Below are 27,413 nucleotides of genomic sequence, written 5' to 3'. Positions count from 1 at the left end.
CAAAAATAATTATAAAATAAATTTTAACTATTTTTTTATTGTCTCTCTAATATAACACCATTATCAATTAAGATTGTATAATTGCAATCAATTATGAAGGGATCAATCCTAACTTTTTCTTTAATTTATTAAATTATATCAAATATATATTAAAATTATTTATACATATATAATACATATGAAAATATAAAATTTATATTAAAAATAAATTAAAATATATATAACTTATTTTAGTACTCACTTGTTATTTTTTTAATTTAATTGTTATCCCAAAATAAGGTTATTTAAGGAATACGGGTGAGATAGATTCTGAGCCTCAACAATAGTCAAATCCATCCATCATCGTTTGCTATGGCTTCTTCTAGCCGTCAACAAAACGAGCATTCTCCTTCTACTTCTACTGTGATTTGTTTCTTTAAGATTGTTCTCAGACAAGCTCTTCAAGACGAAAATTTTGTAAGCATTTTCTCGTCTTCTCCATTCCCTCTTTTTCTTTTAATCTGTTTATCTTTTGAGATATTGTTTAGTTAACAAAACGTTTCTCTCTTTATTCCTCTATATATAATTTTTTTCGTTTATAAACATTTTTTTCATAGAACAACACACATGCATGACTTCTTAGCCGCAAATATAGTAATAGTAAACTCCTTCTTCTTATCATCTAGATCATTTTCTATTTATAATAATGTAGATTTAATTATAATTAATTTTGTAGCAGAAGTACATAAAAAAAAATACATAAGATGAATGAAAACCTAAAAATATATTTGTTAGATGGTTATATTTTATGTACCCAGTATGTATTCTTACTACAAAATTAATTACGAATGAAAAATGATCTAGGTAATACTTTCACTAATTAAGATTAGGAAATATCATAGAACATATTGCGGTGATTTGAAAAATTATCATATTCATCATATTTTTCGTTATGCATGAGTTCTGATTTTGTTATTACTGATTTGGTCCCTACCAATTTTCATGTTGGACAATCCCGTCCTTTAACATTTTTTTATTTCACTCGTAGTCTCTAAATATGCAAATAATGCTGCAAAATAGCCCTTTGAAATTTGAAATTAGTCTCTTCTTTAAAATAGGTGAAAGATTAATCTTTACCTACATACAAAATTTAGGACTAATATGTTTGGACTATTTTACTGCACTATTTATAATTATTAGTGAAGGATGAATTGGAAGTTTAATGTTATTATTATATAAAGATGATAGCTGAAAATCCTTAAATAGTTTGATATATTTGACTAAACTGTTTAACATAATACATGTCTAACATCTTGGTGAAGATATACTAATGTGTGTCACCTTATTGTTATTATGGTTGCTAACACCACGTTCATAACATTGCAGAAGTTACCAATAAAGTTCACTGAAAAATATGGTTCTGACCTATCAAACCCATTGTATCTTAAGCCTCCAGATGGGACTGAATGGAGCATAGAGTGGATTAATCATTATGGTGAAATTTTGTTTAAAAACGGTTGGAAAGAGTTTGTTGCATATTACTCTCTTGAGCATGGCCATTTGTTACGATTTGGGTACAATATTGGAACATCTCGCATGGAAGTACACATATTTGACATGAGTTGCCTCCAAATAGAGTATCCTGCCAATGATCAGATCAAAGAGCAGCTGCCACGCAGGGGTCAGCAGCCGGTGAAAAGGCAAGAAGAACAAAAAACTAGAGATGTGGATAGCAATCGCAACACCCAAAACATGAGACTTAACGAGGGATCGCAGAAGAAAAGATTGAATGAACCATTGCCAAGAGAACTCCGAGACCAACCGAGGAAAAAACTAAGAGCACTAGTGTCATCTGGTTCTAAAGATAGCCAGTTGAAAAATGACACACAAATCAAGGATGTGGAAAGAAGCTTTAATTCGCACGGTATTAAATCTAAAGAAAAAAACCATGAGATGCCAGTGTCTGTCAATCAAGATTCTAATGGTACGTGTCTCATAATTCGATCATCCTTTCCTTTTGTGGATTTAACCGTTGTTTTTGAGTTACAACTTGCAACTGCTTTCTATACCTTATAGTGGTAGTTTCTGATTCTTTGTTTCCTATGTACAAGGTAAAAGGAATAGAAGAAGAAAAGATTCTGAATCTCCTGTTATGCCCTGTCCTACAAGACTTGAATCTCTGAAAGAAGCTATGAAGTTTAAGTGGGAAAAGCCCTCTTTCATCATCATGATAACGCAACGGTCTCAAACGAGAGCACCATGTGTAAGTATAGGTTAATACATATATCATGTGAACTTCCATGTGCTATCATTCTTTCAAATTTTGTGTCTTATTTCTAACCATGATGACATAAATATGATGTGCTGCAGTACTTTTCAACTAAATTCTTCAGAAAGTATTTTATAAATAATCCACAAAATGCAAATATAAGGTTTGGAAAGAAGTTGTTCCCTGTCAAGTTGATCTATAGGCCATCATCATGTGTTGCCTTTATCTCTGCTGGTTGGAACCTTTTTGCTCGAACTAGTAAATTACAAGCCGGAGATGTTTGTTTGTTTAAGCTCATCAATAAAAAAGATTCGGTGCTTGATGTTCATATTTGTCGTCGACAACGCCGCGGTAAGGCAATTGTTTAAGAATTCTTTAGCAGTGTTATTCTGTAAAAAATTAAGATATCAGTACAACATTAAAAACATAATTAACTTTAAAAATAAATAAAATTTAGCATTATCCTCGTTAAAAAAATTTATAATAAAAATTAATTGGCCCTGTGTTTGACTTGAAGTACATTTTACAAATCTTTAATTCTTCCCTTCCTTACAACATTTATAGCAGCAGAATTCCAATCTCAAGGAAACTATTGTTAGTTTTGGCTAAAAATGCAGTTAGCTTATGAATGCAATGACTATGTATTTGGTCCTTAATGTAACCAAAATTTGTTATATAAACTAATCTTATGCTAAAATTTGTGTTGGTCTCTAACCCTATAGATATAACTTTATCCAAAACTCTCCACAAGTAAAATTTATGCTAATTTTTTATAATTCTGTTATGATATCAGAGCCACTTAAACCAGTGACTCATGGGACTCAACTCTTCAAAGAAGTTAAGGAGCTCACCTCACAGAATCCCTCTTTCATGGTCAAGATAAGAGACAGTAATCCAAGGAGATCAAGGCCTGTAAGTTTATTTTGATACATTTTATCGATGAAAACATAATATGCCATGCAAATTTCTGAGTGCTAGTTTATATTTAGTTTTACAAATTGTAAGTTTATAACTATTTTTTACCATGGTGATACAGAACTTATCAGCTATCTTCTACAGAAAGTATTTTAAAAAGAATCAGCAGGATGTAAAGTTACAGTTTGGAAAGGAATCGTGGCCTGCTACGATAATCTACAATCCGACATCGAAAAACAGCTTTATTTCGGCTGGTTGGAGTTCTTTTGCTAGAGCAAGTAAATTAGAAGCTGGAGATGTTTGTGTTTTTGAACTCATCAATAAAAAAGATCTATTTGATGTTCATATTTGTAGAGCCCAATGCTAGGCTAATATATTATAACTTCAGGAACTAAGAGCTCATAACTCTTAAATCAGGTTAATTTGGTGAAGAATGTATCACCTTTTTTTTTTCTTTTCTGCTGAATCAAACTTCTATTGTATCCAATCCTTTTTGGTTTGGACCAGTTATATATATGTATGAACTTAAGTGTTTTAATTTTATTTCTTGTTTTGTCACTTATGATTGCATTGTTATTTCTCAAAGTGAAATACAAGGTTGTGTTTCTTGTACAAATAACATGTCTCTTAGTATAGGTTAGTATAAGGATAAAAAAAGAGTGAGGCAGAATTTTTCATGGATTTGATTCAAAATTGTAATTTACTTATGGATCTAATCCATAAACGCAGTAAAATAGTATATCATAAAAAAGACCAAAGATTGATCAAATATAAAATAATTATAATTAATTTTATGTCTATTATAATTCCAATATTTGTAAGATTTTTTTTAAAATACTAATATATACTAAATTTGTGCTTTTTATTTTGAGAGAATTTTTTTTTATTTAATAAATAAAATTTATAAAAATTGAAAAGGTTAAGAATTCTTTTAAAATATTTTTTGAGTCTTTTCCACATTTAAGAACCTTATTGATACATTAAAGATAAAACCATTTTTAACTACCACTAGAATTTTAATTCTCTATAATTAAGAGTTGAATCACGTCTGGTTGCACGGTGTGTGTTGTTTTTTCTTATATATAAGTACGTGCTTTCATGAGAGTAGAGACAATTCCAGTATTAGATTTGATGACAATTCTTTTGGTATTGCATCGAGTACTTTCATGAGAGTAGAATGATAACTTCATCATCCACCACCTCCTAAATACTCTTCTGTTGCTGTCATCTTCTTTCGCTTTTTCAATTAACTTGTCTTTTTACCAGAGACTGTAACTGTGTCTGTAAACTAGAAGAACATCCATGGCTTCCTCTAGTTTCCAAGTGACCTGTTTCTACAAGATTGTTCTCAGACAAAGCCTTGAAAAAGGAAATCTTGTAAGCATTTTCTTCACTTTATATCCTCTTTACTTATTATATTATTTAATGCATGCATTTCTCTTTGTGATTTTTCCCTTGTAAGGGTTTCTTTCATTTATGCTTATTACTAAGACTAGTTTCATACTTTCATTTGAATTGCAGACGATACCAAAAACGTTCAGTATGAAATATGGTGACGGAGTTCCAAATCCAGTGTATCTGAAGCCTCCAGATGGCACTGCTTGGAAGATAGATTGGTCCGAGTATGATGGTGCCATTCTATTTGAAAATGGTTGGAAAGAATTTGCTTCATATTACTCTTTGGATCATGGCCATATGCTGTGGTTTGAGTACAATGAAACTTCTAACATTGAAGTAAACATTTTTGACATGACTTGCCTTGAAATAGACTATCCTTCCTTGGATCACATCAGCGATGACGATTCGATTGAGATCTTGAATGAACTGCCCCCACGAGGCAACTATCCTTCCAAGGATCACATTGATGATGGCAACAAGGTTAAGGTTGAGAATGAACCGCCACGAAGAGGCCGAGGCCGGCCGAGGAAAACAGAGAAAGCAGCACCAAAGACACCATCTCCTTGTACAAGCAAAATGTTCACAAGTTCTGCCAAAACTAAAGAAGTGAAATGGCGCGCTGAAATACAATATCCTTCCAAGCACCACATCGATGAGGACAACATGGCTAAGGTCAGGGACGGATTTATATTGCCAAGTGCCCCCACTGAGTTTTAAAAATTTTATATATAGTATATAGTAAAAATATTTTTTCCCCCACAAAATAAATAAATTTGATCCCATCTACTTTATTTATTTTTTTGGTTCACAATATCTATAGACAAATAAAAAGATAACAGATTAAATGGCTTTTTTATATTATAAAATATTATATTTATTATTTAATAAAATAATTAAATAAATAATATAAAAAACTAATACTAATAACCAATTCAATTTAAATCATTTTTATTTCTCAAAGCGTTGTTTCAAGTCAGCTTTTTTTTCTTTCTTCTCTCTAACTCTCTTTTTTATGGTTTAAAAATTGTTCAAATAATAATGTTGTCATCTGTTTCTTCTCCTGAATATTGCTTTGCTTCGCTAACGGTATGAATGCGTGATTGTTGCCTCTATTTTTAAGAGTAATATTTTCCGTTCAAATATATTAAGATGAAAATTTAAATACAATTTACTTTATGTTAAATAAAAATTTGATCAAATGAGTTAAATCATTTAACTGCTCTCACTTATCAATTTCAGGTGAAATTAACTATACCTAAATTTTTACCGTATATTAATTTTACTCTACCAACTCTGATTTATCTTTTTATATGATTCTATTTAAGATCTTCTCGAGAGTTAGTTCATATATATATGTGAAAAAGATTAAATTTTTATGTTCTATTGTATGTTTTTTTTTTATTCATGCAATTAATTTTATCACAACAAAAAAAATTATAGCCAAAGCAACAGTAGTAGTGTATATACGGTTTCACTGCTACTTTCACGAGGAATTTTTTTTATTCTGTTTCATGAATTGATTTTAAAATTGTATTTGATTAGTGAATTTGATTTTAATTTTAATTTTGTGATGTTGAATTATTTAACATTGAGAATGAACAGCCACGAAGAGGCCGAGGCCGGCCGAGGAAATCAGAGAAAGCAGCATCTGCTTGTAGAAGCAAAATGTTCACAAGTTCTGCCAAAACTAGAGCAGTGAAATGGTGCCCTGAAATAGACTATGCTTCCAAGGACCACATTAATGATGACAACATGGTTAAGGTTGAGAATGAACCGCCACGAAGAGGGCGAGGCCGGCCGAGAAAAACAGAGAAAGCAGCATCTGCCAAAACTAGGTGCCCTGAAATAGACTATCCTTCCAATGACAACATGGTTAAGGTTGAGAATGAACCGCCAAGAAGAGGCCGAGGCCGGCCGAGGAAAAAATTGAAAGCAGCAGCAGAAGTATCATCTCCTTCTACAAGTAAAATATTGAGTAGTTCTGTCAAAACTGGAGATGTAGAGAAGGGCCCTGATAAACAAAACTGGATGCTGTGTTGCAAGAATGAAGAAGCTAGTCAATCTGAATGAAGAATGCAGTGTTGCAGTGTTGAAAGCAGCGTACGCATATATTCCATTTCATGTAATAAATATCTTATTGTTCTTAGGCTGTCTTTAAATTTCGTTCAAATGTTTGATTAAGTACTTTGTCCAAATAACATCTTATACTAGTATTGTTTCTGCATGGATCACTGATATATTTCTAGTTATGGTACTAAGGAAATAACACTGCAATGCAACCATTTAGTATGATGAAAACTATGACTCTGTTACAACTCTTGATCCCTGAACATACTCCATTGATCTGCAACACTGGCTTCGACGAATATGAACCTTAAGTTCTGGATCTTGTCTGTTAATGAGCTCATTTATTTATTTAATTTCATGAAATAATTTAGAAAACAAGCAAGCATAACATGCATGGTAACATACACTAGGAGTGTATGGTCGATCAATCTCAGTTAGTTACTGATAGCTTTTATTATTTGAAAGCGTGTTGAACTATCAACCTTCTACTATAGCTAGCCTATTTAATTTTTCACGCGGAGGTGGATGAATCATGAATCTATTACCCATAACATTTATTTGATTCACCACAGTCAACTCTTGCTGGATATCTGAGATATATGGTCAAACCAAAGCCCCACACCCTTATATTCATGAATATTGGAAGTTAATTGAGTCAAAGAATTAAAGAACAAGCTTCTTCTTGTTTAATTATTAACATACAATTGAGAGTTAAGAATTGCTGAATAATTCAATATGTTTTACTAAATTAAAATTTAATTATTATTAATTATCAACTTCATATAAAAATAATTATATATATATAGTTTACTGAGTTTATATATTATTTCTCCTTGTGTTTTTTTCTTTTTGATTAAGATAAATTTGTGGATAGATGTTGTTCATACCCTGGGTCGAGTTGTCCGATCTGGGATGTTCTACAGACAAAACGACCGACTTCTTCAGGTTAGGATAACCCGAGCTCTTCTCAAAGAGCTCGGCCAAGTCACAGAAAAACCCAACAAAGGGCCCAAATAGAGGAACACGTCCCAAATCCAAGGGCAGCCCAAGCCCGTAGAGATAAAGGCGGTTCCCTTGAAAATAAGATGACCTCACTTGAAGATAAGATAACTAACTTATCTTATCTAAGAATGTCATTCTACGCCATTATAAATACACTGGAGCACCCAAGTATAACTCATACTCTGATTCTACTCAATACCTGCTTAATATCCTTGCTAACTTAAGTATCGGAGTCCCTTGCAGGTACCCCCACCCTTCGGGGACGAAGGATCAGCACCATCACCAAGTCGGACACAACACCCCTGACCAACACAAAAGATCTCGTCTGAGATCGACCTACAATTTCAGGTAACCCTCGGAACAAATGTAGATTGGGTCATGAAAACGTGATCTCATTATTCTATCACCTTTGTAATAAGTTGTTTTGATTTAGTTTTGTGTCACCATTTCCTTTATATTATTCATTATGGTTAATCCACTACTGATACGCTAACTAAAATAAAATAAAAATAAATATCTTAAAATACAAAACTTATCTCCATGATATAAAATTTTTTAGTCGATTTCCAACCATTTAAATAACTAGTTAAGTGACTACTAATACATCAGTAGATTACTTTTTACAAGAATTGCTTGAACTAACTACTTATTATATAGTTAAAGATTTTGATTAAAAATTTTCAAATCCTAAAAAAATATTTTATTCTTCAAACAAATAGTTAAAAAATAAAAAAAAAATATTCTATAATAAATCACTAATTTTACTCTCAAAATATCTAAAAATTTCTCACTCTTTAACTAGGGCTATATACACACAAATAAGAAATGTATCTATATATATGTCTATTTGTAATAATGATGATTTTCACATTGAAAAAAACGTTACTTTGGGCTCTCCCTCGTTAACAATGTAATGGGTAGTTGGGTACCATATATATTTTAGCGATAATACTAGAGACACAATTAAAAAAATTAATTTTTTTATTTAATATTTATTAATTATTATAATAATAAATAAATATTAAATAAAACAACTTCCAGTTGATTTTGAATAATTCTTTTTGTTTATCAAATAATTTTGATATTTTAGGTTATCCTAAAATTAAATAAACATAAGTCATTGTAGCTAGTGGCTAAGACTAAATAATGCAAAGCTAAAAACAAACCGGCCTTGTATGTGATTATTTCGTAAGGGGTTTTTCTTTCTTATGAAAGTTTATATTCACATAACTTCAATTAGTTGGCCGAATGCTATATAATTAATATATGTGAAAACTCAGTCAACTTCACGTGAAGTTAATAGTTAAGAGCCGTTAAATAGTTTAATTAAATTATTTGACTAAATTTTTATCTAACGACTATCAGTTATCAACTTTACGTAAAATTAACTGCACTACCTAAATTTCCACCGTACCGTACCTTATGCAGGGGCGGAGCTACATACTGGGAAAGAGGGGCAACGGCCCCCTAATTTTAATTTTACATGTAAATTATATATAAATTTTAGTTTAATTCTTCCCAAAAATTTATTTTAATATTATTTTATTGTGTAAATAATTTTAGCCTCCTGTAATATTTTTTCTAACTCCGCCCCTGACCCTATACATTAAACGATGAAATTGGCTGCTTCAATTGTTTCAGAAAAATATAAGTGTCTTATGATGATACTGCAATTTAGCTCTCAAACAAATTAAAGGTGGGCTCTCACTCCACCCATGTATATGTCAAGGAATCAATTAACACCTCTTGCTCTTCTTTCTCCTTCGTAGGACCACAAAGTCACAGAACAAAACAATGCTAGCTACAATAATATATAGCATCATAGAAATGAGAAATATATATATATATATATATATATATATATATATATATAATAATGTTATTCTCTCCTATTTAAAGTAATATATAAATTATTTTTTTTAAAGTATCATATTTTAATTTGATGTTTATTTTAATACATTTTGTTATATATTTATTAAAATATTAATTTAATTTTTTTTATATTAACTAAATTCTAAACTAAAATATTGGTGTGATAAATTAAAAATAAAAACACAAATTAATATTACCGTGAAATTTTTTAATTTGAAAAGTTTGTTGTGTCAAATAGATCTTTAAATTTAAAAATTTATTCTATACAATTTAATTTTGAATTATATAAAAAAAAGAAAAAATTGAAACACTTTATATTTTATTTTTTAAGAATTAATGTAGCTAATTTGCAATTATTTTTTTATGAGGGTCTGAGTTTTTATTTAATTTTTGTTAGAAATTAGATATTTTGTGTGAAAAATAAAAGAGTAATATATAACATTATTTTTCAAATATTTTTGTGAAATTTCTAACAATTTTTAATGACCCAAAATTAATTTTTTATTTTTTATTTTATTAGATAAATTAGTCATCCAACAAATTCTACTAAAAATTTAAATAAATAAATATCTATTAAAATATGACATATCAAAAAGGATAACTTACATATTATTTTAAAGATGATAGATAACATTTACTCTCTATATATATAACATTTTTCTGAGGTATAGTTCGTCGAAAATATAGGTCATCGTCCAAAACTTTTTTCATAGAGCATATAATCGAAATTGTGACTAGTCGAACTGAGAATATATAAAAATCTAGTACATTTGTAAAAGATATTTCGACACTTAAATCAATAAATATTTAACAATAATAATAATCCTATAAATATAGAATATTATAAATTATTTAAAAGACATAAGAAAAATAGTAGAACTCACAAAATTTATCATATAAATTTTCTTTTTGTTAAGGTATAGAATATATCTTTTATAAACGTACGTTGAATGATATTAATGTTATTAATAATGTTATGATGGTGTAGTTATTAAGTTGACAATAATGACATTATTGGTTACAAACAAACTAAAAAAATACACAATTAAAACCTATATATAAATAATAAAGAACAATCAAGCCGAATTTTAATTGTTATTAAAGAACGGATCATATGTTATAAGAGTGGAAGCTGGAAACAGAAGGAAATATTTCGAAAATAAATTTTTTTAAATTTTATTATATATATCATGATAATGCCTTGAAGGGAGATATAAATGCACAATAAAATTAGAAAACAAAAATGCATTGTATAATAGATAACTAGGCTTGTATTTGATTCGAAATAAAGACATTTTTTGTATTTTATTTAGTAAATTATAATAAGTTATGAAAGTCTAATTTATTTTATTTTTTTTATTAAAAGATTTGAAAAAATATAATGATAAAAAATATAATTATAAAAAATTAATAAAAATAATAAAAAATAAAAAATAAAATGTATTTTTTATTAATATTTTTATATTTTTTATTAGAATAGATATAAAATATATTAATTCAATATTTCTTAACACAATATTTCTATTTATGTTGTATCTGCTAAAATATATTTTAATTTGTATCTCTATATTATTAGTGTCTCATATTAGGGGTGTGTATGGCCCGGTCCGACCCGAAGACTCGGTCTAGCCCCGAACATTTTAGGGGCTAATTTGGTGTGATTTCACCGGGTAAGGGCTTCAAAAATAGATCCGGTCATTATTTCGGGTTGGGTCCGAACCATAGTTTGGGCCACCCAAAATCGGCCCGGTGGCCTGGTCATCATACATAATTAATATTTTGTGTTATTAGTGATGGATGAAGGTTATTCTTATGTGAAATTTACGTATTGTAAACCTAAATATTTTGTGTTATTAGTTATTATAAGACTATAAGTTAATGTTTTATGTTTAAAATGTATAAGATTTTAGACTAATTAATGCATAATATTGTGTTATTTGTATTGATTTAAATATTTGGTGTTATTAGACAATATTAGTATTGATTATGATTATGCTTTAATTTTAGTTTTTAGAAAAGAGTTGGTTATTGTTATATTTTTCTAAGTGAATTCTATCATGTCAAATAATAATTGGAGTCTTGGAAATTTGGATATTTTCACATGCTAGCTTATAAGAAGGTATCAAGGTAATGTAATGTTAACGGCCCGATTTTCACCCGATTTTTACCTGATATAATCGTGACCCCGAAAGTATATATGTTTCATCGAGTCTAAAATCGGATTTGAGTTTAATAAATAAGCCTAGTATATATTTTAAATTGAATTTAAATCACATCAAACACAATTTCATCCGACTCATACACACTCCTGTCACATATAATAAACAAACATAACCTAGTCGATCATCATCATGATGGTGAAAACAACTAGCCAGCTAATAATATAATGAGATGCGTCACATAAATTATATTGTTCTAAATTAGTAGTTCTGAGATAGGGACAAACTAAAAATATCCACAAATCACAATGAATGCATTGTAATATATACTGTATCAACGTTCAATGGAGTGCCGGATTGTTCCATCTGTAACAAATATTATTGTCTTTTGGCATGTTTCACGTGACTTATTTAATTTATATACTTCCTTTTGATGATTACAAAGTAGGAGTAAATGCTTGTTATCTTATAGTTTGATCCATGAAAAAGAAAATAAACAACTTGTAATAATTTGGTAATAATATAGATATAACATGCATATACATTTTATGGACCATCATTTTTTTTGAAATTTAGATCTTTTAAAATAAAAAAATTAAGTAAAATAATATAATAAGAGATTAATCACTATTAAATGAAAAAGTATAGATAAATAATTTTTAATTAGTCAATTTTAAATAACTACAATTAATATTTATTGATTTTATAATTTTTAAAGAATAAAATTTAAATAATTTTAAAAATTAGGATTACTAATTAATGACAAATTAACTAATTAAGTGTTGGTTATCTAGCAAAATTCCTATTAAATTTGTAATTTTTATGAAATATGTATTTTATTATCTTAATTTAAAAATGAGTAACTTTTTATTTTATCAATTTTTTCAATTTAAAAAATATTGATTCTTCTTCTTGAATTAAAAGTATTATTAATTTTTACTTATTTAGTTATTTAGTAGTCTTATATGTTAATTAAACCGGTTATTTTTTAACTATTAGATGATGAAATATGATGGATTAAATTTTGCCTCCATTCTCTCTATTCTTGTATATTTTTTATTTTCTAGCTAATTCTCATATTATAGACTCTTCTTTAATTGAAAGAGATTAAATAACAAGTTATATGGTTGTTGTTGGAAGATTTTGAGTGGATATTTGACCTAAGAATGATAGGGTTGCAGAGGTAGGTACTATACATTATTGTCTTTCTTATTCAGTGTTATGACTATATATAAAGTAGTAGTCATCATATCATATAAGTTGGTTGCTTTTGTTCATCAGGATAAAAAATTGAAAAAAAAAATATAAAATTATGTTCACAGATAAAATATAAATAAAAATATTATATTTAAAAATATTAAATTAATATATTTTATATACATTTTAATAAAAAGAACACTGAAATATTAACGAAAAATATAATTTATTTTTTATTTTATTATTAATTTTTTATAATTATATTTTTTATTTTAAAAAATAAAATAAATTAAACTTTCATAATTTATTTTAATTTATTATTAAATAAATATAAAATATTAATTTATGTGTCTTTATTTTTTATATCTTGTTTTCAGTGTTTTATTTTTGTTGTCCCATACTCAAAATCAAACGTAACCATATAGAATGCAAGTTGCAAGCATGGCCTAATTAAACTCCCTCTCTCTCGCTCATGTGTTGTGAGTGTATCTTATTATTATAATCATAATTATTGAGGTACATATATGTTCCATATATATATGTACTAGTAGTATTTATATTCCACACCCTTGAATACATACATTTGCCTTGCCTTCATAGATGATGAGGATGGCAGCAATGTTGTTCTATATGATGGTGTTTGCAACAATATGTTCATCATCATCATCCATGGCAATAACAAGAGAGCAAGAAGAAGATAGAATAAGAGAGCTTCCGGGTCAGCCACGTGTCAGATTCTCACAGTTCTCAGGATATGTAAGTGTAAACAAGAAACATGGTAGAGCACTCTTCTACTGGCTCACTCAGTCTCCCTCTTCTCCCAACAACAAACCTCTTCTTCTCTGGCTCAATGGAGGTACATAAATATCTCCTTCATTCTCACCGTACAATTATGTTCAAATAAAGTTAATAGTTAAGAATCGTTAAATGATTTGATATATTTGATTAAATTAAAATTTAACGATTTTTAACTATTAATTTCATATAAATACAACTGAAAGTGAATTCCTATTTGAAAATTTACGTGCAATTATTTTTATATTTAACGATTAAGACAATTGCATGTAAATTAAAATATTATTTGATGTTAATTTAAGTATTTTATTGTAAATGCTATGCTACAGAACTTGGCAACCATGTCTGTTGAATCAAATGACAGCATATGCAAGTTATAACAACTAAGCAACCATATGATAATAGTAATTAAATAATTTGAATTCAACGAATTGAATGGTGAATAATGAGTAAGCCAGGCTGAAGCACATGTATGTATCAATGTATGTATGTATATATCGTTGACCGTTGACTTCTCTATCTGCTCTGGCGCACTTTGAGTTAATGTGCACTGTTCCCTGCTAACATGCACCGCCACTCATTCTGAGAACTATTTATTTATTTATTTATTTATTTATTTATTCCTTCTATTCTATTCTATTCTACTCCTGACGTTTATATTCCTCTATTTGGAAGAATCTCATCTAATTTCCGTTAAAGTCCAAACAAATAATTTATTAACCCTTTTTGTATTATTATTTGTCTTAGAAAGCAGAAACAAACAATGAACAATACAATGGTAGTAATGAGAATTGAACTATCTTTTCCATTTTGTCCCTACAAAAAAGATGCTCATCCATATACTCTCATTCACTTGGTCTAATTGAATTTAATTTTAATATATTGTTAGTATGACGTGAATAGTTATCTAAAAGAACGGATGTGATTGTACGTATTTTATACTGTCAATATATTAAAATTAAACTCAGAATTAATTATCATTGGATTTATAATTTTTATTGTATATAACTTATAAGCAACTCTACTTTAATTTAAGAGCGATTAACCTCTTACTTTTTCACTTTAGAGGAACTTATCCGAAATTAGAATATTTTGTGGTACTGGATCAGGACCTGGTTGTTCATCAGTAGCATATGGGGCATCAGAGGAAATTGGACCATTCAGGATAAACAAAACTGGTTCTTCTTTATATCTTAACAGATATGCTTGGAACAAAGGTAAATACTAAGTGTTTGATTGGGCGTTATTATTTCGATAAATTTTTTTTTTTTTATTTTTTAGTGTGTTTGGCAAATTTCTAGTAGTAAAAGTAAAAGTACTAAGAAAATAAAAAAAAACATTTTTTTTGAGTAGCTATAATTTATATTTTTTTTAAAATATCTTTTTTCTTTAAAAAAAAGATGTTTTTTATGTAATAAATAAACAAAAAAGTATTTTTATATTATTATATCTAAACATAACTGATAAATAAAAAGATCTTTTTTGATGAGATTCCCAAACATAAAATTACTTTTACTTTTTTATAAGATCTTTTAAAAAAAGATAACTCAAAAAAAGATCTTTTCTTAAAAACTCACCCAAACAAGCCCTAAATACATAATAAAGATTAATGACATTTAATTATATTATTTTCACAATAGCCTTAATTAACTAACTAATTAACTTGGTTCTGCTCACTTCTGCATGCATTGTTCAGAAGCAAATATTCTGTTTCTTGAATCACCTGCTGGTGTTGGTTTTTCTTACACAAATATCAGCTCTGATCTCCTAACTTCTGGGGACAAAAGAACAGGTAACTTTGTCCAATATAATTGTATGTCAACTTTTTCTAGATTCTATGTCACTAATTATGATGAAATAAATTCCAATTCTGTAACAGCTCAGGATGCACTGATTTTTCTAGTTAAATGGATGTCAAGATTCCCACAGTATAAATATAGGGACTTTTACATTGCTGGGGAAAGTTATGCAGGTATATGAAAAATAGTTATGATTCTTAATTCATATATATATATATATATATATATATATATATATATATATAGAAGCTAGCTAACACTAGTATACTATGCTCTCTGTTCAGGTCATTATGTGCCTCAGTTGGCTAAGAAAATCTATGATTATAACAAAGAACATCCCAACATTATTAATCTCAAAGGGTTCATTGTAAGTCAAATTTTATATTTCATTTTTTAAGTATTATTTATTTATATACTTGGCATGTAACATGAAAACTATAGGTGGGAAATGCTGTGACTGATAACTACCATGATAGCATTGGAACTGTGACATATTGGTGGAGCCATTCAATGATATCAGATCATTCATACAAATCTATCATCACACATTGTGATTTCAAAGCACAGAACACTTCTCAAGAATGTAATGATGCTGTGAACTATGCAGTCAACAATGAATTTGGAAACATTGATCAATACAGTATCTATACTCCTACATGCCCAGCATCACAAAACAGCACTCTTAGGCGCATAAGGCTAAAGACTACAATGTTTCATATGATTTCTGGCTATGATCCTTGTACTGAAAATTATGCAGAGAAATATTATAATCTTCCTCAAGTGCAGAAAGCAATGCATGCAAATGTTACCAACATTCCTTACAAATGGACTGCTTGCAGGTCTCTTTATTTGACTTTAAACTTTCACATATGAGAATCAAATTTCAAACCTTCTAAGTTTTCTAAATTATACACTTTTTGTTGATCCAACAGTGATGTGCTTCTGAAAAATTGGAAGGACTCTGAATTTTCTATATTGCCCATATACAAAGAGTTAATTGCAGCTGGATTGAGAATATGGGTTTTCAGGTATATATATTATGGTTTAATAACTTGTACAATAAAGAGAATTAGTACAACTCATCATTTTCTTTATATTACTATATAAAATGGAATTGGAACATTTTAAAAATGAATTTTCTGTATAATAACATGTTTTGCTACAATCTTCTTTCTGTATATAATGCAGCGGGGACACAGATTCAGTGGTTCCAGTTACAGCCACAAGGTTTTCACTCAACCATCTCAACCTCACCATTAAAACTCCTTGGTATCCATGGTACTCATCAGGTGGACAGGTAAAACTATTTTTGGGCACATATACCCATAATTCTTTCATATAAAACTTTCAGGCATAAAATTTTCACATTGATGTTTCTATGTTTTGGGGAGTTATTTAGGTAGGTGGATGGACAGAGGTATATGATGGACTGACATTTGCAACAGTGAGAGGAGCTGGACATGAAGTACCACTGTTTCAGCCAGAGAGAGCTCACATTCTTTTCAAGTCATTTTTGGCAGGGAAGAAGCTACCAAAGTCTTGAAATGTGTTACAGTGTTTAACTTAGCTGCACCTCAATGCATTCTTTAACCAATCAGATATCAATATTTTTTTCCATCTCATTTGCTTAAACAGATAATATACACCTACTCATTAAATTGTAACATTTCATACATTTATCACATTTTAGTTATTTTAATGCAATTCAGATTTACTTGGTTGCCATCATTATCCCATGAAATTGGAGGGTATATCAGCCAGCATAGAATTTTCATTGGTGTTATTTTTCAAATCTTATTGCCTAAGAATTAAGATCGCTAGACATTGCATCTATATCCTAAGTTCAACATCATTGAAAAAAGACAAGAATATATTGCAGATACATCATGGATAATTGATCTTTCAAAATTGAAATCATGACAGAGTCTCAAAGACAAAGGAGAAGGACATTGAATAGCAGATCCACCATTTGAAATTATATCCGGGCTTAGATGAATACTAAACAAGATTGCAAATTCACAAATTACAATCATTGTAAAATAACAAATAAGCATTCTTCTGCGTGAGATAGTTGTGGACAAAATTGAGGTTCATGTCATAATCATCACTTCATTCCTTCATTAAGTCCTGGTGGCATTCCTAGGCTCTGTGCAAGATCACTCATCCTCTCCTTCATGGCCTGCAATCATAATAAGCAAGAGCATAGTTTCCCACTTCAGTAAACAACAAATGCAAATGAGTTTCCATTCATCCCTTTTAAAATAGAGATTTTCACCTGGACACTCTTTTGGTGTGCATCCTTATATGCCTCAGTGACTAAAAGGGATACTTTCTGCAACACAAGGATATATTTTTTTTTTTAAATAAATACATGAGAACTTAAGGTCATATACTTAACTAGAATAGATTTTTTTTTTTAATTCTTTCCAAATTCATATATTTGGGTCATAGCCTACCAATTTCTTAAATATTCTTCATGTAAGCTACAGAAAACAATAAACAATTTACATATAGAATGACTTCATATTTGTTTTTACTTTTAAAATATTGATTCCTATTTCACCACATAGTCATGAAAGAAATATGCTACTGTTAAATATAATTTGACAGCAGAAAGTAAACAAAATTGCAAATCAATTAATTTCTTACTTCTGCTCCCAATTCCATAGCAGCTTCAGTGATTTCAGTTCGAACAGGTTGCTGATTCCCCGATAGTGTTACCTACAAATTAAACTTCATTAAAAGGCAAGTTAACAAATGAAAACATACTTGCAGGTTATTTCAACTGCACTCTGTGTCTGTGTCTGTGTGTGTGTGTGTGTGAGAGAGAGAGAGAGAGAGACCATGTGTCATACCTTTATCAACTCACCCTCACAATAACCATCAAACTCTGCTCTGTATAATTTAACAAAGACACAAAAGTCTATGGTGAATAAGTTTTTTTTTATTCAAAACAGATGGAAATGTTATACTTGTTTAGGAGGAAAGCCATACGCAGCAAGTTCTTTCTGCACTCGCACTGCTTCAACCTGGACAACCATTTGCGCCTTCTTCACAGTCTCATATAGATTTTGCATGTTTCCAAAAATTCCTGCCTAAAAGCAATCCACCATAATGTAAAGCCCATAAGTTTTGCATATCGGGATCGGTCAGAGCAGACTTACAAAAATACACAACATACTAAACAAAAGAAAATAGTCAAAATACTATCTCTGCAATTTTTGAATTCAATAGAGATTAGAAAAGCGTAAAAGTAAAGCGTTTTAATTAGTCTACATGCACACGGTGAGAAGAAGCAAGCCCATACCACTCGGAATTTACTTCATGGTACAACGAAAGCCATCAAACTTATCTAAAATCCAATTTTCAATAAGACTATTCAGAACAAGGTTTTTTTAATTGTTTACCCTAGAATTGTTTTTCGGGCCTCCCTCTAACCCTTAGTCAAATATTTCTTACCGAAGCCCCTACTGGTCCTCTACTCTTTTCACATTCTCAAACCGCCTTAGGTGAGTCACCATATTATCCCCCTAAGATGGTGATACACCTCCTTCATCTTGTTTGTAGTTTTCTCTGTCCTCGTTCATGTCAACATTCTCATCTCCACTACACTTATTTTTTGCTCACTCCCTAATATTCACTACTACATAAACAATGGCCTTTTTTAAGTGAATTCATGTCCATTTCTGTTCATCGATATTTAAACAGCTTAAAGTATAATTGTACAAGCCACAAGGTTAACTTGTGCACTCATGAAACGGTTAAAAACTTTGGGACAGTGATGCATCTACAAGACTAACCATCAAAGCATATGACTTTTCTGGAAGTTCCGGGGTAAACATAACAACAGCATTTATATCTCCCAATTTCAATGTTACTAGCCTAGTTAACATGATGAAAATTAAACAAGGAAGAAAGAAAAGCCCATTATGCTTTCGTCATATAACCATGTCCACGTGGCCAGTTGGCAACTAGTTAATCATTATCTTGTTTTAGGCATGTGAATGGCAAAAAATGTAAACAGAGAAGTAAATTGGGAAATATGGATCAAAAAGCAAAATTTGTCGCCCTGCGCGTGTTCACATTTAACATCAACAGCAAGAGAAACCTAAATTGGCTAACCAGACTTTTCTGAAAGTTCCGGGGTAAACATAACAACAGCATTTATATCTCCCAATTTCAAAGTTACTAGCCTAGTTAACATGATGACAATTAAACAAGGAAGAAAGAAAAGCCCATTATGCTTTCGTCATATGAACATGTTCATGTGGCCAGTTGGCAACTAGTTAATAATCATTATCTTGATTTCGGGATGTGAATGGCGAAAAATGTAAACAGATAAGTAAATTGGGAAATATGGAGCAAAAAGCAAAATTTGTCACCCTGCACGTGTTCACGTTTAGCATCGACAGCAAGAGAAACCTAAATTGGCTAACCAGACTTTTCTGAAAGTTCCGGGATAAACATAACAACAGCATTTATATCTCCCAATTTCAAAGTTACTAGCCTAGTTAACACGATGAAATTAAACAAGGAAGAAAGAAAAGCCCATTATGCTTTCGTCATATGAACATGTTCATGTGGCCAGTTGGCAACTAGTTAATAATCATTATCTTGATTTCGGGATGTGAATGGCGAAAAATGTAAACAGACAAGTCAATTGGGAAATATGGAGCAAAAAGCAAAATTTGTCGCCCTGCGCGTGTTCACATTTAACATCAACAGCAAGAGAAACCTAAATTGGCTAACCAGACTTTTCTGAAAGTTCCGGGACAAACATAACAACAGCATTTATATCTCCCAATTTCAAAGTTACTAGCCTAGTTAACACGATGAAAATTAAACAAGGAAGAAAGAAAAGCCCATTATGCTTTCGTCATATGAACATGTTCATGTGGCCAGTTGGCAACTAGTTAATAATCATTATCTTGATTTCGGGATGTGAATGGCGAAAAATGTAAACAGGTAAGTAAATTGGGAAATATTGACCAAAAAGCAAAATTTGTCGCCCTGCGCGTGTTCACGTTTAGCATCGACAGCAAGAGAAACCTAAATTGGCTAACCAGACTTTTCTGAAAGTTCCGGGATAAACATAACAACAGCATTTATATCTCCCAATTTCAAAGTTACTAGCCTAGTTAACACGATGAAATTAAACAAGGAAGAAAGAAAAGCCCATTATGCTTTCGTCATATGAACATGTTCATGTGGCCAGTTGGCAACTAGTTAATAATCATTATCTTGATTTCGGGATGTGAATGGCGAAAAATGTAAACAGACAAGTCAATTGGGAAATATGGAGCAAAAAGCAAAATTTGTCGCCCTGCGCGTGTTCACATTTAACATCAACAACAAGAGAAACCTAAATTGGCTAACCAGACTTTTCTGAAAGTTCCGGGACAAACATAACAACAGCATTTATATCTCCCAATTTCAAAGTTACTAGCCTAGTTAACACGATGAAAATTAAACAAGGAAGAAAGAAAAGCCCATTATGCTTTCGTCATATGAACATGTTCATGTGGCCAGTTGGCAACTAGTTAATAATCATTATCTTGATTTCGGGATGTGAATGGCGAAAAATGTAAACAGGTAAGTAAATTGGGAAATATTGACCAAAAAGCAAAATTTGTCGCCCTGCGCGTGTTCACGTTTAACATTGACAGCAAGAGAAACCTAAATTGGCTAACCAGACTTTTCTGAAAGTTCCGGGATAAACATAACAACAGCATTTATATCTCCCAATTTCGAAGTTACTAGCCTAGTTAACACGATGAAAATTAAACAAGGAAGAAAGAAAAGCCCATTATGCTTTCGTCATATGAAGATGTTCATGTGGCCAGTTGGCAACTAGTTAACAATCATTATCTTGATTTCGGCATGTGAATGGCGAAAAATGTAAACAGATAAGTAAATTAGGAAATATGGACCAAAAACCAAAATTTGTTGCCCTGCGCGTGTTCACATTTAACATCGACAGCAAGAGAAACCTAAATCGGCTAACCTTAGAAGGTGCGTCATCACTTTTATCGTCGTTCTCCTTTTTTCCTCCAAATAAGGCATACACTCGGAAGTTTCTACTAGCAGGTCCAACTTGTTGCCGACCGGATCGACATAGTATCTTCATGTTAAGTATATTTGCATTGGAGTTTAATTTACCTATAGAACAGCAATTGGTGAAAAACTTATAAGAACTCAATTTTTTCCACAATTTAAAGCATACATGATACATGGATTCAAGCTAAAACCACCTTGTCAATTTTGCCCATTATTCCCTACTTTGTTTACAGTCTAATTCTAAACTAACTATTACAAAATGTGAGCATATTTTCCAAAAATTAGGTCAAACTTCAAATCTCTTATTCATAAAACCAAGAACATTTCCAGCTTTCAATTACTTGGAATAATAATAGTCCGAACCAATCTATGATAAACCAACAATTCAATATGCAATTAATTTTCAGCAGAATTACAAAAAGAAATGGCCTTTGGGGCAATATTTAGAAACGCTTCAAGTGGAAAGCAGAAGATACACGGATACTCAATGCAACAAAAGAAACCCTAAAAACTTAGCAATTCTTTCTCTTCATGGTAAACTAGTGTGTCACACTCAACCCAGGGAAAGGTCCCACGTAACAAGATAAAGCAAAAAAAGTTTCAAGCTTTAACGAATTTGGAAGCAACCGGAATGAAAACGAACAGAAGGGAAGACTTACATGGTGCAGCTGATAAAGGGGAAAACTTTCTGCGCCCATTAGGTGCGTGTATGTTTGATAAATGAGCAGTTAGGGAAACAGTTGATGCCATTGGTTCCCCAGATTAACTTGAATTGTGGGTTTTGAACAAGATACGATACGATACGATGATTTTGTTTTTCTTTTGTAAGATGAGTGACGGAGTGATATTGGATAAAACGGGATTTTTTTTTTCCTTCTATTTATTGGGTGTTTGACAGTGAAATACAGTAGTATCTCTTTTTTTTTTCCCTGTTGACACAAAAAAAAAAGTTTTGTTACACATTTAAGTATTTTTGCTATTCAAGTTGGTTCAAACTTAACAAAAATTACTTTCATCATACAAGCATATATACACGTACATTTCAATAACGCAAAATATATCATTTTTCGTTCTCCTTCTCCTTTTCAGTTTCCACCTTCCTCTTTTTTTTTCAAATGTGCGTACGCAGGTTCTTTTTCGTGGATTTGGATCCTCTAAAGTTTGAATTTCACTTTAGAGAGTAAAGTGTGATCTCTCACCATTTATTTTATAGGTAGGACCAAAAATAAATATGAAAGAGAAACTATTTAAGGGTAGAAGATCACACTTTACTCTTTAAAGTAAAGTTCAAACTTTAGAGGATCCAAATCCCTTTTTTGTTATCGTCATTACCAACAACACCAACATCTTTATTAGTTCTGATTTTCTCTAGTACCATCATGAAATAATTTTGGTTCAATTTTTTGTTTATTTTGGTTCATTTGTGAATTAATTGATGTTTACTTGATGCTGCTGATAAGTATTTACCAAATTTTTTATTCCTTAAATAATTTCGGTTTATTTTTTAGTTTAATTGGAGTTCATTTGAATCCAAAAATAAACTGTGTGTGTTTTTTAGAAAAGAAGAATTAAATTATTCATTGTGACTTTATTCAATTGCATTAGATTCGACTCTATTCCATTCAATTAGTTCAAATTTTAACAAGTAATAAAAAAATTCAATCCAATAAAAACACATCAAATAAATTTCTGAATCCAAATAAACCTCAATTAAACTAAGAAATGAACCGAAATTACTTAAGGAATAAAAAACTTGGTCAATACTTAACAATAGCATCAAGTAGCACACAAATGAATCGAAATTAGTTCAGTTTTGAACAAGCAGTAAAAAAGACTCAATCATCAACAAAAACACATCCAATTCATTTTTTGATCCAAACGAACCTCAATTAAACTAATAAATGAACCGAAATTACTTAAAAAATAAAAAATTTGGTCAATACTTATCAACAGTATCAAGTAGATCTCAATTAACACACAAATAAACTGAAAAAATTAAGAAATAAACCGAAATTATTTAATGATTGCATAAAAAAAATCAGAACTAACAAAGATATTTGTAAAACGTTGGTGTTATTGGTGATGACAATAACGAAAAAGAAAAAGAAAAAGAAGAAGACGTAACATTGGAGAGGATGAGGAGAAGGAGGAGGAGAAGCAAAGAAGAAGAACGTGCATGCACGAATTTGGAAGAAGGAAACGGAGAAGGAGACGCATGATTTAAAAAGTTGTTATAACAACTTGGTTATACTTTATTAAGTATTTTGTTTGGACGTAGAACTTTATTGTTTTCATAATTTGTTAATCTTTTCACTAATTAGTTAGGTTCATATTGTTTTATCTTTTCTATCTATATCAAGAGTCTTATAAAAAGAGTAATAAAATCTACGTGATACATCTTTAAAAAACTAATTATTACTTATTTTAAAATAAAACATATAATTAAATCAAACCTAACTCAATATTACACCATTCACCCAAATAAAAAAATATTACAGAGATCTCCCATTAGTACGTTTCTATATAAATCGAATGAGCCTCATTCGATTTGTTAATTCTCATACTAATTCAAATCAGCATAACTCGAATTACTATAGAAAATGCAAATTAAATCTATCTAAGTCGATTTATGCATACATGTATTCTAGCCTAGTAAATCAAATCACATTAATTCGATTCATGCATGCATGTAAGGTCCCTAGTAATTCGAAACAAGCAATTTTGATTTACCCTTGATTTTGTCCTTATATAATTCGAATGGGGCTGATTCGAATTACCATGCATACGTAAATCGAACTAGGCCTATTTGATTTACTGTGAGGCCAACCTATATAAATATGATGTGAACATGAATTCCTTATGAGAGTAAAACACAATGGCTAGTGAGGATAATTTTCTAATATTGGTGCACTATAGATGGTCGATTAAGAAAAAATACGTTTTAAAATTAAGTTTATTAATAAGGATCCTCATAGTGTTTTTTCTGAAACCTTCAACGAGTTTCACTGAGTTTCTTAATTTTATAATCCGAAAACTGGGATTGCAAGGCATGAAACAGGTTGAGAAGTTGTTTTATAGAATTTCGATTCAGTTTTGCGGAATGATGTGAAATATGATTCGTTGTCATAGGGAGTGACGAAGATTTGGAAGTTCTGTTTCATTTTCGTCGACAGTTTTCCGAGGTCAGGACCCCTGAACTGTTGTGGGAACTGCAGGCTATGTGGAAACCACTTATCACCACCTCTACCATCTTTCGCCATCAAAAAATCGATATCGAGTGCGGATCGTGGTAGAGGCTGTACTTCACCAAACTGTGGTAGAACCCGATCTATCTGGTGCCACTCTATGACAACAAAATATATCATCACTGTCACGGACTTCCACAACGCCGTAGGCCGAGACTCCAGTATCTCTGGATGCACCACTTAAATTACATCATGAGAGCTATACGACATCCAAGCGAACTGTGAATAGAAATAGTTTGAAACGTCATCATTAAATATACAGTGTTCCCTATCATCATCGATATTAACTATTTAGCTTTGATAAAATACTCACATTCCCAATCCGTAGGAGATCTATCATGAGCTTCCAAACACACGTTATCACTAAATGAAAATAACACCAAAAATTGTGATAAACATAGCACATAAATAGAACACTACCTCGAGGCCAAAGGCCAACCAAATGTATCATATCCAGCGGACCTGAAACTAGAGAACCACCAGAAGATCCATGACTGAAGTAGCTGCAATGAACCGGCTAACTTCACAACGTTTCTATTCGCCACGCAGCACATGCATCGGTATAACCATGACAAAGTAGCTGATCCCCAACTGTACCCACCCATGTCCTCAAACCTGGCTACGTATGGCAACCACCGAATATGCAGGCAAATACTGGACTTATCGCCAAATAGTTGAATACCTAAAAGCATCATGATATAAGCTCGAGCATACCTCCTAACAGTGGCGTCGTCGGCACCATCAGGAAGCTTTCTGAATATGTCCTGCATCCATCTACATCTCATCTTGAATTTGTCGATGCAGTTCGTAGGAGTCAAAACACCTAATAGCTCCTCCTACCACACCCAAGCTGGGCAAGTGGGCAACTACTCTCGATGTATCGCTCAAATTCCGCCAGGCATCCACTGACGTAATGTCCATTGATCGGCAGCCCTAACTGGTACGTCACGTCATTCAGTGTAATCGTGCACTCTCCAAACAACATATGAAACGTGTGTGTCTTCGGACACCATTGCTCCACGAATGCACTCACCAATGGTTCATCCAACCTAAACCAAATCTCGTTCAACCTCGCAAGATGTGTATAAACCGACCATCTGCAAGTACGAAATGATCCTCTCGTACAGCGCATACCCTGTTGCCATCTCATGCTTGCGATATATCAGTGAGACTGCATAAATAATATAACAAATTGTCTCTTACGACCACATCAAAATATATTTACATAATAATATCAACCAATGCATCTCTTAATCCAAAAAATACCATAAACGCAACCAAATAGTGCTACAGGTACAAACACAAAATAAAATCATATATTCATCAAATTGGACCCAATAAAAATAAGTTTAATATTAATAAAAATTTTGACTTAATCCACATTACATGAATTCTAAATAAAAAAGTAAGTCAATACCCAACTTTCTTTAATAACAACCCAAATCACAATATAGATTCCAATCACTACTCTTACTCTGACTAAATTTCACTACACATTATCTTCACTACTCGTATTATTTTATTTATTTGTAATCACTATCCAAATTAGAACTTGTTCCGTTAAACCTCTAGAAATTATTAAGCCACTAATGTAACCACTCTATCTAGTTTAACGATTGTAAATAATGACTAGCATTAAAAGAGACAAAAAAAATAAAATATTTAATATTATTTTTAGAAAAAAATATATGCACTAACCTTTTCATTGATAACACCAGCAATATGGACAATTCTGCCCAAACGATGAAGACGGTATGGATTATCCCCTATCAGCAGATTTTTCGAATATTGAAGTGTTTGGACTGAGGTTTCTTTGGGATTTGGTGGGACAGGATTTTTGATTTGTGATTCGAATAAGTTCAATTCGAATTCTATTTATAAGAATACTCGTAGTAAATCGAATAAGTCTCATTCGAATTATCATGGGCGCATATTGTATATAATTTGAAACAGCCCAATTCGAATTACTATGTGCAACAAACTATGTGTAAATCGAAACAGGTTATTTCGAATTATTATGGGCATACGTGTATCGCTAAATCGAGCTACATTGATTTGATTTACTAGGACAAGATGCATGCATGCATAAAATTGAATAAGGCTATTTCGATTTGCAAGTATCCTTATTTATTCGAGTTTGGATCATTCGATTTACTATAAGAGCAGTTAAATACATCGAGTATGACTCATTCGATTTACATAGGGAAGTGATTAGAGATATCCATATAATATTTTTTTATTTGGATGAATGGTGCAATATTGAGTTGAGTTTGATTTAATACTACAACATTATTGTACAATTCTTTATCACTAACACAATTTTATTGACTTCATCCGGTAGTTTTTCTTTTCTTCTTTTTTTTTTTCTTTTTCTTTTTTATAAATATACAAGTACCCATGTTATGAAGTCAAGCTTTTCTTAAATTCTGCAAAGAAAAGCAAACCAGCCAATTGGATAAGTATTTATAATGATATCACAGTAGATTTTGAAGCTGGATTTGAGCTTCCCTTGTTGACCATGACCATTGAATAGGACCTGAGAATACCAATTAACCAATTAACCAAAGAGAATACCAATTAACCAACCATGGTACATCACAACCTCTGCTTAAAGAAAATGAAATGAACTTTAATTTCAGTACTAGTAGTAATTGCAAAG

The 27,413-nt window shown here is 30.9% G+C and overlaps 4 protein-coding genes across 6 annotated transcripts; 3 read left to right on the top strand and 1 right to left on the bottom strand.

Annotated features, from left to right (window-relative positions):
* Positions 1–324: 324 nt before the first annotated feature.
* LOC130933512 (B3 domain-containing transcription factor VRN1-like) lies at positions 325–3,706 on the top strand. The gene is made up of 6 exons (XM_057863172.1): positions 325–456; positions 1,366–1,963; positions 2,091–2,242; positions 2,350–2,599; positions 3,042–3,160; positions 3,285–3,706. The coding sequence occupies exons 1-6, from the start codon at positions 352–354 to the stop codon at positions 3,528–3,530; spliced, it is 1,470 nt and encodes a 489-aa protein (XP_057719155.1). The 5' UTR covers positions 325–351; the 3' UTR covers positions 3,531–3,706.
* A 589-nt stretch (positions 3,707–4,295) lies between these two features.
* LOC130968281 (B3 domain-containing protein Os11g0197600-like) lies at positions 4,296–9,079 on the top strand. 3 transcript variants are annotated; one of them, XR_009081573.1, is made up of 5 exons: positions 4,296–4,540; positions 4,685–5,233; positions 6,164–6,683; positions 7,503–7,978; positions 9,059–9,079. XR_009081573.1 is itself a non-coding variant. In XM_057893484.1 (4 exons), exons 1-3 carry the CDS (start codon positions 4,466–4,468, stop codon positions 6,629–6,631), a joined length of 1,092 nt encoding a protein of 363 aa, XP_057749467.1. In that variant the 5' UTR covers positions 4,296–4,465; the 3' UTR covers positions 6,632–6,661; positions 7,503–7,520. The 3 variants fall into 3 exon arrangements, 2 of the variants coding, with proteins under 2 accessions (XP_057749467.1, XP_057749459.1); XM_057893484.1 differs by lacking the exon at positions 9,059–9,079 and having other exon boundaries at positions 6,164–6,661; positions 7,503–7,520; XM_057893476.1 differs by lacking the exons at positions 7,503–7,978; positions 9,059–9,079 and having other exon boundaries at positions 6,164–6,835.
* A 4,311-nt stretch (positions 9,080–13,390) lies between these two features.
* On the top strand, positions 13,391–17,177 carry LOC130968274 (serine carboxypeptidase 24). Its single transcript, XM_057893461.1, has 9 exons — positions 13,391–13,714; positions 14,763–14,870; positions 15,350–15,445; positions 15,533–15,625; positions 15,737–15,819; positions 15,894–16,291; positions 16,385–16,480; positions 16,641–16,749; positions 16,852–17,177. Exons 1-9 carry the CDS (start codon positions 13,459–13,461, stop codon positions 16,993–16,995), a joined length of 1,383 nt encoding a protein of 460 aa, XP_057749444.1. The 5' UTR covers positions 13,391–13,458; the 3' UTR covers positions 16,996–17,177.
* A 127-nt stretch (positions 17,178–17,304) lies between these two features.
* LOC130968299 (nucleoid-associated protein At4g30620, chloroplastic) lies at positions 17,305–22,367 on the bottom strand. Its single transcript, XM_057893494.1, has 7 exons — positions 22,169–22,367; positions 21,457–21,611; positions 18,447–18,547; positions 18,308–18,347; positions 18,102–18,173; positions 17,728–17,784; positions 17,305–17,631 (listed from the first exon to the last, which is right to left on the bottom strand). The coding sequence occupies exons 1-7, from the start codon at positions 22,257–22,259 to the stop codon at positions 17,557–17,559; spliced, it is 591 nt and encodes a 196-aa protein (XP_057749477.1). The 5' UTR covers positions 22,260–22,367; the 3' UTR covers positions 17,305–17,556.
* Between the last annotated feature and the right edge of the window lie 5,046 nt (positions 22,368–27,413).

Source organism: Arachis stenosperma, chromosome 1 (assembly GCF_014773155.1).
Source record: "Arachis stenosperma cultivar V10309 chromosome 1, arast.V10309.gnm1.PFL2, whole genome shotgun sequence".
Lineage (NCBI taxonomy): Eukaryota > Viridiplantae > Streptophyta > Magnoliopsida > Fabales > Fabaceae > Arachis > Arachis stenosperma.
The sequence above is the reverse complement of the archived record's forward strand: the minus strand, read 5'-3'. Positions and strand labels throughout refer to the sequence as shown.

What these genes read in the sequence shown, in the direction of transcription:
- LOC130933512 (XM_057863172.1), top strand. Translation starts at nt 352, where the DNA reads ATGGCTTCTTCTAGCCGTCAACAAAACGAGCATTCTCCTTCTACTTCT. An exon ending in CTCTTCAAGACGAAAATTTT is followed by an intron (nt 457 to 1,365) that starts GTAAGCATTTTC and finishes ATAACATTGCAG; the next exon opens with AAGTTACCAATAAAGTTCAC. An exon ending in ATCCAAGGAGATCAAGGCCT is followed by an intron (nt 3,161 to 3,284) that starts GTAAGTTTATTT and finishes ATGGTGATACAG; the next exon opens with AACTTATCAGCTATCTTCTA.
- LOC130968281 (XM_057893484.1), top strand. Translation starts at nt 4,466, where the DNA reads ATGGCTTCCTCTAGTTTCCAAGTGACCTGTTTCTACAAGATTGTTCTC. An exon ending in GCCTTGAAAAAGGAAATCTT is followed by an intron (nt 4,541 to 4,684) that starts GTAAGCATTTTC and finishes TTTGAATTGCAG; the next exon opens with ACGATACCAAAAACGTTCAG. An exon ending in ATGAGGACAACATGGCTAAG is followed by an intron (nt 5,234 to 6,163) that starts GTCAGGGACGGA and finishes GAGAATGAACAG; the next exon opens with CCACGAAGAGGCCGAGGCCG.
- LOC130968274 (XM_057893461.1), top strand. Translation starts at nt 13,459, where the DNA reads ATGATGAGGATGGCAGCAATGTTGTTCTATATGATGGTGTTTGCAACA. An exon ending in TTCTGGGGACAAAAGAACAG is followed by an intron (nt 15,446 to 15,532) that starts GTAACTTTGTCC and finishes ATTCTGTAACAG; the next exon opens with CTCAGGATGCACTGATTTTT. An exon ending in TTAATCTCAAAGGGTTCATT is followed by an intron (nt 15,820 to 15,893) that starts GTAAGTCAAATT and finishes TGAAAACTATAG; the next exon opens with GTGGGAAATGCTGTGACTGA.
- LOC130968299 (XM_057893494.1), bottom strand. Translation starts at nt 22,259, where the DNA reads ATGGCATCAACTGTTTCCCTAACTGCTCATTTATCAAACATACACGCA. An exon ending in GTGATGACGCACCTTCTAAG is followed by an intron (nt 18,548 to 21,456) that starts GTTAGCCGATTT and finishes GATTGCTTTTAG; the next exon opens with GCAGGAATTTTTGGAAACAT. An exon ending in GTGAGGGTGAGTTGATAAAG is followed by an intron (nt 18,174 to 18,307) that starts GTATGACACATG and finishes TTTAATTTGTAG; the next exon opens with GTAACACTATCGGGGAATCA.